This window comes from Pagrus major, chromosome 9, assembly GCF_040436345.1.
Source record: "Pagrus major chromosome 9, Pma_NU_1.0".
Lineage (NCBI taxonomy): Eukaryota > Metazoa > Chordata > Actinopteri > Spariformes > Sparidae > Pagrus > Pagrus major.
This window is the reverse complement of record NC_133223.1, coordinates 11439309-11451888: the sequence shown is the minus strand read 5'-3', so window position 1 is coordinate 11451888 and position 12580 is coordinate 11439309. Positions and strand designations below refer to the sequence as shown.

General features: G+C 40.3%; 1 protein-coding gene across 1 annotated transcript in view; it reads right to left on the bottom strand.

The window, feature by feature from the left end:
- The window catches only part of nalcn (sodium leak channel, non-selective), an 80949-nt gene that overhangs the window by 55695 nt on the left and 12674 nt on the right, over positions 1-12580 (bottom strand). Inside the window, exon 10 of the mRNA XM_073473909.1 lies at positions 8138-8224. Coding sequence (XP_073330010.1) covers positions 8138-8224 — 87 coding nt within the window. The remainder of the gene's footprint in view (positions 1-8137; positions 8225-12580) is intronic.

The window sequence follows — 12580 nt, the reverse complement described above, 5'->3', positions numbered from 1 at the left end:
TGACAGACCAATGGCTGCTTCCTCCTGCTCCGTCTGGTATCTAAGAATGCCAAGGAGGACAAATGCTCTTTGCGCTGGTACATGAGACGTGTAGTGTAGCACATGTGAGCATTAGTTGGCAGGATATAGCAGAATTCACACAGGAATTGTCACCAACAGACTGAGCCGTGTTCTGGCAAAATCTCCTGCTACAGTTTTCTCTCTCCTGTTTACTGAGATTAAGAAGAGACTGAGTGGGATTACAGGCCACTTCACTTGATGCATCTCTTCAGTCTTTTCTCTGGCATTTCTTGATGTCGTACAAACAAGCAATGGTGATCTGTCTTCTGTCAAGGTATACAAGTCTGAATGAAAAGATGTTGAACAGGCAAACCAATTCAAAAACAGCACAATTTTACTCAGGGCTAACTGTGGTATTAAGACAGTTATTTTAATCTAAAGCCATGGGCTACAGGAGTGGGCGTGTACAATCTTGCCTGGTTGAGGTGAGGATCCAGCGAAGTGGCAGCCCCTTGGCTTATTACGACCCTGACAAGAGCAGGCTGACTCATGTCTCTGGCTGGAAAACAGGTCTTAATAAAACATGATGGTCTGCCCGTCTGCACCCTCCTACTCTTAATAATATCGGCTGTGCTTTGCCACCTCTGTCCTCCTATCCAGCAAGTCCTTATAGACTTTTGGTTTATTTCATTTCGGCATATATCGCTATACCTACATTGGTCTGATTGTAGACTAGACCCGATAAACAATCCAATTTGGTCTCTGTTGTCTGTCAGAGTGTTGATCTCACAGGACTAGTCACATCCTGTTCACTCTCGTCTTGCAGGTGATTTTGCTTCCCATTATACACGTATATCTTCCCTGCTATGCCCCAATACCGTCTTTTTTTCTCACTGCCATTATCTATAACAATGTTCTCACTGTGATTATTTTCCTCATCTCTTGTTCCTTTTTTCTCACTCGAGCCAATTTCCCTTTTCCCTGTGCCCTCCTTCTCCTTCCAAACACGGAGACAAACTGACCTCAACCCTCAACCCCCTGTGTATGTGTGTGTGAGCTTAAAATGATACGAATGGTGTCACTGAGAATATCCAGAGGGCAAAGATCAGTGGCAGGGGTAAAAGGAGGGTTCCAGAGAATCAATAACCTCTGGCTTGGAAGAGGGAGGTCAAAAAGGTTTTCCTTTCATTGGACTCCATACCCCCCAGTGAGCCACTGGGTTATCCATCACTCTGTATTTAGCTCTGTGGACAGAAGGTTGAGGCTGGGGGAGTGAGCAGCATCAGATGCTCATCGCCAAAGAGGCCATGCTAAATTAATCACATGATCCTCCTGGATTACGAGACGTACGTGGTGATTATCACGTCATAGCCTTTCTTAGCAGCTATTTTAAATAAGTTTTAATTATTTACATTCAATGGAAAAAAAGGGGTTAGGTTGCATTTTAAAGAGTTGATTTTTCTTTCAGTCCAGTGGGGTAAACCTGTATAGTCTCACCCAGTATTTTTGCTTATAGCAGACAAAGCTCCAGTCTGCAGTGTAATTATGGCATCGTGGAGCACCAGGGGCTAATTAGTAGACCAGGTCTATAGGGAAAGAAACAGGACGCTTCATTAACCTCTGCTGGTCTACATTATGCTGCTACCACCAGAGAAAAACTGAGAAACCCAGTAAAGCACTAAGGAAGCTAAGAAACAGTGGCTGCACTGTTTGAGCACATAATGAGCAGTCAGTGTGATGCAAATACAGTATTATGGGATTAATACATTGATACTACTCTCAGACAGTATCTGTCGATTATATATGAAGCTGAATCCAGGAAATGGTTAGCTTAGCTTAGCATAAAGACCAGAAAAGGGATTGGCCACCTTGGCTCTGTCCAAACAAAACAGCACCTCTAAATTGTAGAGTAACAAAGTAACACATTTTATTTTGTTTCCTTAATCTGTACAAAAACTGTGTAAAATGACAAGTTGAGGTTTTGAGACTATTTCTTTGCTGGGTACAATAACTTTCTTAAGTCTTCGCTGGCAATGATAAGACCAACACCCTCTGTAGTAGCGCAACCAAAGAAACTCTAACTTCTCAAAAAAAAATACAAAAAAATGAAATGATGTCGATGCAATTAGCACCCAGGTGCCTGTACGCAACAATGCTTTGGTACCCAAACCACGATTGCTTCCTAAACCTAGCAAAGTAGTTGTAAACCTAACCAAACTGAGACTAAAAAAAATAAGTCGTCTACGTCTACAAGATAATTTCAGCACTGACTTTTGGCTTCATATGGGACTCAAACTCTCAGGACAATACTGTGTTTGACTCTGTCACCCAAAATAACTTCCTACCTATTGATGGGTGTAAATAGCCAAATAGCTGATGTGTGAATATTCTCACCCAAGTGATAGACACTCCAAGTAATTAAACTAGAGACCATCTTGTGATGGGATCATACCAGCTGTAACGCCCATCCACATGTTCAAATACTAATCCATGAGTACTCATAGTTATTACTATACTACTCAGTACTAATCTGTCTACAGACAGACACACATATAAACATCTGACAAGGGAATCAAAAACATTTATGTGGATGTTCCTGCTACAATAGGTGTCTCCAGGAACACATTTTGCCAATATGACACACACACAGACTCACAAGACGAAAACACTACAAGCTGACGTTGTCGCGGCTGATAATCACACAAGTCACAATACTGGCCACACTTACTGACAAGTCATTTCAGGGAGACGACAATAGAGTCGTAACATGATAGATGTTAACAATTGTCAAAGCTTAGTCTTTATTGAGGATTATGACTGTAAGATTAATAAAAAAAACATTGAAAACCAACTGTCAGAGTTGTCACGTAGTTAATCCCTGTATTGAAGACTATTTTGGTGTGTGGCCCCTCAGGAGGAGAAGCTGCCGTTTTCTCTCTGTCTCCAAAAAGAGCAGGTGGTTAATCAATTATGTGTTATCTCCAACTGCTGCAGCCCGTTGGACCCAGGCAGAGCCAGACTGACACACAGACACATGCACAAATGGGCAGACGTCAACAGGCTGATCGACAGGCTGACAGTCAGGCACGCGGAGGCCTGACCGGACACGTACATGTGGTTTAAAAGACAGTCGGACAGGTTTAGGTTAGCTAGCAGCAGATGAACAGGAGGACACACACAGGCCGCCTGTCTGTAGATAGCGCCCACCTGCCAGCCCTGAAACATTTTAATCATTTGACGGCCAATTACTCTGGAGCCAGGCAGAGCAGAACAGAAACTCACACTTCACTTCCCCGGCACTCGCAGATGGCCCTGCAGGCTGGATCTCCACTGCCTGTCTTCACTCTACCTGTCTACTCAGCTAGCACTGCTCCCGTCTGATATGGGCAAAAAAGCAGTGGAATAAAGTGTTTAGCAAGAAGGAGAGAGAATGGGATATCTATCATCAATCAGAAATGATACCACTGCCTTCTCACAAACTCTATTACAACGCCAAAGAACAGAAAATGCAGCAAATAGCAAGAGTGCTAAAATATGTGGGAAATTCAGATAATAAAAAAGAACCATCTGCAGCACAAATGTTCTCTCAAGTTTCAGTGTTTTTTTTAATTAGATGCAGGGGCTCTTGCTGTCTCCTCATGTTTCTCTTCATAAGCTATCAAAGCACATTATGAGTGGTCCATGCCATGTTGTGATGCAGTTTACAGCAATTTACTTGTCTTAAAAAATCGTGTTATTTTTAAATCAAATTTGATTTTTTAAAAATCAGCTTTTCAACTGAAAATCTGTAAAAGCAGAAAACATTAGCTCAGCTTATGATCCCTCTCTGTGATCTGTGGTGAGGCCTTTGTGGTTTGGATTGAACAGCTGGGTTAGATCTTGCGGTTTCTTGATACCATCAGAAAATCAAAACACTTTTAGTGGTTTGATGATTTGACATGCCACGAGATGTTGTCAGTGTGTGACTGGCAACTGAAAGCAATGGGTGACTTTTGAAATCAAGCCCTACCGTATATGATGCATGTCAATGTCACCCTCAGTACTATTCAACTTTTACACGACTTGATTATTGTTTTCCTCATGCTTGACACTTGGAGTCATCAAATCTGGATTTTAGTGCCGCATACTCATGCTCTATAAGCATGAAAGGTGGCTGTTATAGGAAAGTAACTTCATCGTTAACAGAGAACAATTTTCACTTACAAAAAAACATCAATTAGAGCAATATGGAAACTGCGCGAATAGGGGTTTGAGATGACAAGAGTTGTAAGAGTGTAAATGAAAACATCCCTCACATAACTGTGCCACTATGCTAAATCCTCTAAATGATGCCAAATAATCAATACAATCACTTGCAGTAAAATGATGGGATTAAATCATCCTTATATATCTGTTGCAAATCTCATTACAAGTGCAGCATCGTATGAATGTCTTCACACAAGTGTGGTGAACAGTGTGGCTCAAGGTTTTTGACTCCAACAAATAACAAATACAGACTGTGTCCAAGGCCTGGCTAGTAATTCAGGAGGAAGGGTGACCAGATGGGACAAATTAAGATCACTTTAAACAGAATCAGCTTTTTCTTCCAAGGATGTACAGTATGTTCATACTGGACGATTTTACAGTAGAAAATGTACATCCAATGCCATAGGAAGTAGGGTGCTATTTCTCTAGTGGCAGAAGGTAAAGGTGTGAAGATAATGTATACAACTGTGGACACACATGTTCCCGTGTCATTTCAGACATCTTTTGTTTTTTTTTTATGCCCCCCTGCTGGTGTAAGCCTTGGCCAGTGGCATTACAGTTTCAGGTTGTTCGTCCTTCCCATTCTTGTAAAGTCAATATCTCAAGATCATTTTGAGGTTATTTCTTCAGATTTCGCACAAATGTCACATGTGCACATAGTCAGAACAGTTTGAAATACAACATTGCTATATCTGAACTATAATGTAATGATAAGTGTTCTACATTGTTGAATGATTTGGTAGAATCCACATAAAGCAGAAAACAAGTGCTTTTTTCAGGGTCATATCACTTTACATCAACTAAATACATCTCCACATTTCAAGGGTCAGTATAACTTTGTGTCAGTTTTTAAAATGGTAAAAGATGCATGCACCTCATTTACAAAAAATAAACTAAATTTGGTGGTTGCCTGAGTGTCAAGAGAACTCCAACAACACCAAAGTTCAATACAATGACCTGCTGCTTTCTTGAGACAAATCCTTTAGCCACTCTGTCTCAGTCATTATCCCTGTTTTTTTTTTGTTTTGTTTTTTTCAACTCTGCAACCTTGTAGCATTGCGATAAATGTCTTATGTAACACTGGCACACTGACTATGAAAAATACTCCCCTTATATAATTGTAAAGACTGACTGATGGGATGATTATTGCTTTCTGTATTTCTCTCTTACTATGGTGCTTTTCATGTGTCCGGCTGTCTCTGACAGGATACATCTATCACAATTTCTGGGCCACCGCCCAGAGCTGAAACGGTCAATGTGATAGAGGTGTGAGTTGTTCTACACTCTGACCCACTAAAATGCTGTGCCACTCAGTCCATCTCATAGGAAGTCAGCCCCACAAAGTCTGTGTCCTTAAGGCAATGTTCAGGCTAAAAATAGCGCTGTGTTTAAAAAAAAGGGAAAAAAAGGGAAAGGGTTGTGTTGGTGTAGGTCTGGTGCTACAGGTACCAGTGACAGGGTTTGACTAGTTTGACTAATAATCAATGAGTTCAAAGGTGCAATAACTTTGCAGCATGTTTTTTTTAACACTCTTGAAAGTTACCGTGTTGAAAATCTTGTTTCCCTACTCGACTCTTAAGCCCAGTTCAGACCAAAGATTTGCGCCGAGACAAGTCGAAACTTGCAACTACTTGCAATGTGCCAGTTTGCAACTTTCTGAAAACCAGCCAGTTCACACCAACACGACCAGTCAAGATTGGTGTATCATCTCAATTGCAATGACTCGTTGTGCTTCCATGTTAACCGCTGGCTTTTCAGGCTTTTTTATAACTGGATTTAATTTATAGAACCTTGAAATATGAATGAACACAGTGGTAATGATGACATTTGCGAATAAAAGGCATGTTTTAGGCATTTTTTTTACATGTTTTGGTGTGTAAATGATTTATGCTTACCTAAAATTTTGTTATCAGTAGATTGCCTCAGCTGGCAGCGGTTGCAATTGCTGCAATATAATCCTTTGGGGCAACTCCGACCATCAAAGTAACATCCACTGAAAGTGCTTGTTTTATCTGCTCACAGGCTGAAGTTGTGTTTCTACGTCTCTGACAACATTATGGATTCGATTCCTAAGGAGATAGACCTTTTTGTGAATAGAGAGTAAGATCCTTTAAGTAAATAGAAACACAAGTCTCGTTCAAGGAGAAGTCTCGCACTAAAATCTCGCAAGCTGAGTTGATCTAGTTATTGCCTCAACTACATTGTCAAAATCAGTTAAATATTGAGTCATGATTTTGGAACTACAATTCTTGCTGGCGATTCCTCAAGGTAAACTCCAAACTCCTCTCTCGTCTTCCTGCAATTACTCATCTCTCATGAGATTTCTGAACAGACTTGTGTTTCATTGTTACAAAAAAGTATCTTGCTATTAAAAATCATCTCTGTAATGTTTTCAGACACTAAGAATAATAACCTCAGCCTGCCAGTGATGGCAACAAACACCTGGAGCGGACGTAACTTTGATGGTTGGAGTTGCCCAAAAGGATTACATTGCAGCCATTCAGCCATGTTGCGGCTACCGGCTGAGGCGATCTTATGGACTGACTCTAAAACCTTTGTTAAGTATGAATCCTTTACACACCAAACATGTGAATATAGAGCCTAGGTTTAAAAAAAAAAAATGAATTCTCCTTCAAGTAAGTGTGTGTGAACGTACAGCAATTATTAAGTAACACAATACTTGACTGATTGATGTCATTTGAAGCCATGTTCAACTTTTTTGCCAGACGGCCCTGCATTGTTTTGGCAGAGCCCTATGCATCTACTTTACCTTTTTGCCAACACAGTTGTCTTGTTGAAATGGAAGCTGTGTGTTTTTTTGACACAGTGCTATTGTCAATCAGAACATGGCCTAATGCCTCAGTCTGTTAACCTTCCATTCCATTGTTAGAAGTGGTCTTCTTCTTGGCACAGGATGACAATAACAGCTATTTCAGTATGAGCGAATGAGGCAGATGAAGCAGTCTTCGGGTGTTCTATGTAACACAGCACAGGGCTCAAAGGAAAGTCAGCCGTGTTTATCCCTCTGGTTATCCCTCTATCTAAATCTTCCCTCCAACTGATGATGAGGCTCTGGGGGACATCCTGCTTTAATGGAAATCCTGCATATTTCACGTTCTATCTTTCTTCTCTCATTTCTTCCCGTCTTCCTTAACCCATTTCTCTATTTTTATTTGTGCTCTCTTCTTCGCTCACTTTGTGTGTGTGTGGCTCCTTGAAGCTTAGCTCTGGGACAGTATTTTCTCCACGAGGGCTTGTTGACAGCTATCCTCCCTCTCATAGCCGTAGACTCCATTGGCAGTCTCTCACAGCAAGGGCCCAGCCTTTTACATCGCACCGCTATCAACAGTGGGCCAGCTGTAAGCAACGCCCGCTGCTTTCAGCTTATCTTTAAAGCCAAACCATTTGGATCACACTGACCACAAGGCAGCAGCGTAGTCCGTCATGTAGACGTCATTTAAAACTCATCCATCACTGGAGCAACATCATTAGTGCTGCTCTACACATCAAACATAGCCTCCCCTCATTTAAAATCCCATCATTAAGTAGGTTTGACACAGCCATTGATGACAAAGACAAATGTGAAAACAATGAGGTGATACTGCATGAGTTGTGGCACTTGTTAAAAAGATGAGGTTTACCGATTCTCTATTAATGCAAAGCATTTCAAGAGAGAAATCTAAATATCAATGGAAAGTGTTGAACACAAGTGAATACACACACACACAGCTCAGCCTTTATACTTGAGGTATGTTCAGGTGTCACCTTTCAAATAAGCTGAACATTTTCCATAGAATTATGCATGCATGCATGTGTGTGTGTGTGTGAGAGAGAGAGAAAACTACTTCACACCAGCAGCATCAGCAGCATATTAATTATGTGGTGTGTTTACCTGGAGGCAGGCAGGCGCTCGGCCATGTGGTTTGTTGACGTCCACAGCTACAAGCTGCCATCCCCCAGCAGCATCTTCATGGAACATCTGAGGCACAAGGACAGCACATGAGGGGCAGAACACACACAAAAAAAAACCCTGCACACTATTCAAAGTACTGGACCAAACTCAAGCACGCACACCTACCCTTTGGCTACATCTTCATAAAACATCTGTGGCCACAAAAGAAAAAAGCTGAAGGCATCACACACAGAGAGATTCATGCCCACACCAAAACAGCACGATAGCTACTAAATACAGTATGTAGGCCTAAGGACCTAACACCAGAAATAAAAACAAACCAGCAGCGGAGACTTTTAAACTCACAAGACAGCTGGCTCACTCATGAATATCAATCATTCTTCTAAGAACGAACACAAACTACTTAGTAATAAGCACTATAATGACAATTAGTTTTTTAAAATCTGATTCACCCTATAATTAAGTGAACTTTAATTTAGTAGTAGAGTGAACTTGTTAGTGTTAGTTTCCGCTAGTTGCCTAACCTTGCCGTAAGGTATAGTTGCCACTTGCTAATATTTTACCAAGACCAACCGTCTACAGCCAAGCTAGAGGCTGGATGAGACTGGCACAGCAGTGATATAAAATGAATGTTAATGTGTCAGAGATTTATAAGAAGAACTATAAACCAAATGCAAAGTTGGTGCCTACTTGGTCCAATGAGAATTGCTTGCCTCGGGCATATGCTAGAAGGTTTTGTAGCTTCCAGGTTTACCCCCTGGGTATGCAGCCCATTAAATGTGACATCATAGATTTGATTCGCATTCGGGCTTGAAGAGATATAAAATCATTATTGACCTTGTTTGCAGTTTGAGGTTTCCTGCAAACAGTGTTACAGGCATCTCTTTTCTAATGGTGGTCTATGGGGAAAATGCTTTTTGGGCCGCAGGGAAAATTTTAGCATCAATACCACGGTTGGTGGTCTGCATACTAACATGCTCAAAATGGCAATCCTTACATGCAAATGTTTTGCAGATATAGTTTACCATCTTTACCATATTAGTTTAGGATGTTAGCATGCTAACATTTGCAAGTTGTACAACAGAGAGTCCAGTTGAGGCTGATGAGAATGTTTTTAGTTTTGCTTGTATTTAGCCATAAAGTTAGCATTTGGATAAATGTAAATTTTGACCTGATGGTTTTTGGAGATTTCAACCAAAAAGCATGCCAATCTCATGGTGTTCCTAGATGAAAAGTCAGAGGATCATCCATGTTATTAGGATTCATCATCTGGGAATCGTGAAAGATATTTTACAGAATAAGTAAGAACATTGATCTGCAAGGGTAAAAGTCATGGGATTAGCAAAGTCAATTGGATTAATCCTCTGGGGACCATAAATGGTTACATTTGTTGACATATTTCAGTCTGGATCAAAGTTGAGGGAAAAAAGAACGTTGCCACTGAACTCCATATAATCCAGATTTTACATAATAGTCCAATGTCAAAGTTATATCTGGCATATGGGAGGTAGAAACCACAAACGGAAACTGTTTTGCAACGTCCTTAAATATTCCCTTGACATTTCTCTGTGCACTAGGCAGTGATTTACTTCACTGAGGATCATTAATACTTTCTGAAATGCTGAGAATGACAAACAATCCAACTGTGAGAACTGAGTGAAATTTAAAATGGATTTTATTCATTTCTGCCTAGCACATCTCAGCAGGCCAACAGTGCCCAATCCATAACAGTTATGCATCACCATCTTGTTTTAATATAACATGACAAAGATAAAATAATCTACAATGTTGATGTCAAACAGTTGATATCTTTGAACTTCAGACAAACCAAAGTAGACTTCAGTGTAATTCAACCTCAAGTTCAGCCCTTAATTACAACTCAACTCTTCAAAATACAGAACAAAAAGCCTTATCCTGTGAAACAAAGTGGATTTAATATTCATTGTCATTTTATCAACACAGTTAGGCTTTACAGCCTAATCTCTATTAAAAGCCTTAATAATCTGGAGACAGTATAGCAAAGTCATTGAATGGGGAGTGTGGCACGGGCTGTGTCTCCCAGGGCCACCTTAAACCAACCTTTCTCTCTAGGGAGCAAGAAGTGGGGAGCTTATTGTTTCAGCCTCTGTGATTGACAGTTAAGTGTTAACACCACAGCTAATTAGTTTTCCCCCCTCTAAGATAAAGATTGGGGCATGACGATGTGATTACAATTAATTTTGATAATGAAAAGAAAGACTAATTGTTTTCAAGGTCATAGCCGCATATACATGCCAGTGGCACCAGTCTGTTTTCCATCATGATTGAAGTAACAGAGGTTTTAGCCTCATGTTTTCTCAAGATATATCATTCTAATGACTGAGAGGGAATAACAGCACAGAAAACAGTTCACTGCTCGTCTCCATTATCATTCAAAATGTCAAATGTTTAAAAGGGATTTTGGATTGTTAGCAAATACAATCCAAAAGATATGCATCGGTGACAGGGCAAAGCTTTCTTTTCAATCAACAAATATCTGCTAAATACAAAGACAGAATCATACATCACCCCACAATATTCTTTATTTATTGTTGTATTCATTAGTGTTTTAATTGGCGACTGTCATAATGTAGTTTTATATTTTTTGTGTGAATTTTAAAGCCATTCAGCTCTGACACAAGTATTATCTCTAATTTTCTGCCTCCTTATCTTCGCAGTTTTCAAATGCAATGTAATCACAAATCATACATTTTACGAGATACTTTCTCGTCTAATTTTCTTTGCCTCAAACCCACTTCCCAACAATCTTCGTCAACCCAGTGTGCACTGTAAGTGTTGAAGAGGCAATCAAATGCCTGTCACATCAAGACAAATAGAAGCATTAATCAAGACCTGAGTAATATCTCCTTTCATACCTAACGGGACATTTGTAAGACAGCTAAACGTTCAAACTTGAACAAAATGTCAAGCCAACAATAATCACTGACATAAATGGGTCATTCTAGACTGAAAGATGGTGAGGAATCTACAGGCATTTATAGAACCTCCAAAAACTGTCAAACCATTTTATTATTATTGCTTTACCCTCACCCAAATCATTTCTTTATGAGACTGAATATATTTTTTGGACCATAAGGTCTGTCAACATTACTTATTATCTCTCTTTAGTGTACAGTAAATCCTTCTATAACCATGACACTCTACAATCACTGAAAACTGGAGTAAGACTTTTTGAGGTGACAATCTTGTAATGACAAGTGCTGTATCGTACGCAACTGGACTTGTTTCAGTTACTTTTTAAGAAACTGAAACAAGTCCTGCAACCTTGGCTATCTTGTTGTATCAAATTATTTTGGAAGCAATGTATTCCTTAATTAGATAGCAATAATAGAGAGAGGACAGGAAATGAAGGAGCGGGATGTAAGGGTCAGTGTCTTAACCCCTAAGCCATGTACCTACCACTTTATGCTTTTAATAAATAATGCAGACAAACTATTGTAAAATATAATCTACCTTTATCTTTAATACATTTTTGAAATAACTAACTTGCCACTGCCAACACTGCTACTATACAAGGTCGATCACATAAGATTTCATGACCCTATGCAAAGTAAGGCTAAGCCCGGTAGCCCACGTGTCCTTCGACCAAGGCACATCCTCCAGCTCATACTGGTGGACCCCTGAAGAGAGTATCCCTCTAGTTGGTCCTGGGTCTACCCAAGGTCTTCTTTCAGTTAGCCTTACCTAGAATACCTCTAAAAGAAAGTATCCTGATAAGACGCCCAAATACCAAGGAAAGCCAAGCTCCTTCCAGAGGTCCAGCCTCCTTACCTTGTCCCTAAGGGTGATACCAGAGTGACATAAACTAATTTCAGCCACTTGCATCTTCAATCACATTTCAGTTACTGCCCAGAGCCAGTGACCTTTAAGAGTGACTGGAGTACAGACTGATGAATCAAAAGTTTACCTTCCAGGTTCAGCTCGCTCTTTACCACAGAAGTGAGTTCTTTCCTGTTGGTGATGCACTACTCTGCTCGCTTTATCTTGCCCTTACTTTTGAAAAAACCCTATAAGTCCTTTACCTGAGTAACTTACTCCCAACCAAAAAAAGGCAATCCATCATTTGTGGACAGAATACCATGACATCAGAGTTGACTTTGATCCCAAATGTTTTACATTCAGCTGGTGGCAATGGTCTGATGAAGCAAGCTAATGCATTCAATCGACAAAAGACAGAGGTCACCCGAGTGAACATTCTCTACCACTTTGCATTACCATGGGAATGCTTCCATGGAAAACAAAAACAGATACAGAGCCATAGATCTTCCTTCACTGCTGTCTCAAGTGAAGTCCTTGGCGATAAGAACTTCAACCAGACATTTCAAGATCACCCTGACTACATTTTTTGGTTTACCTGGTCTATCTGGCACCCTTCCAAGCCAC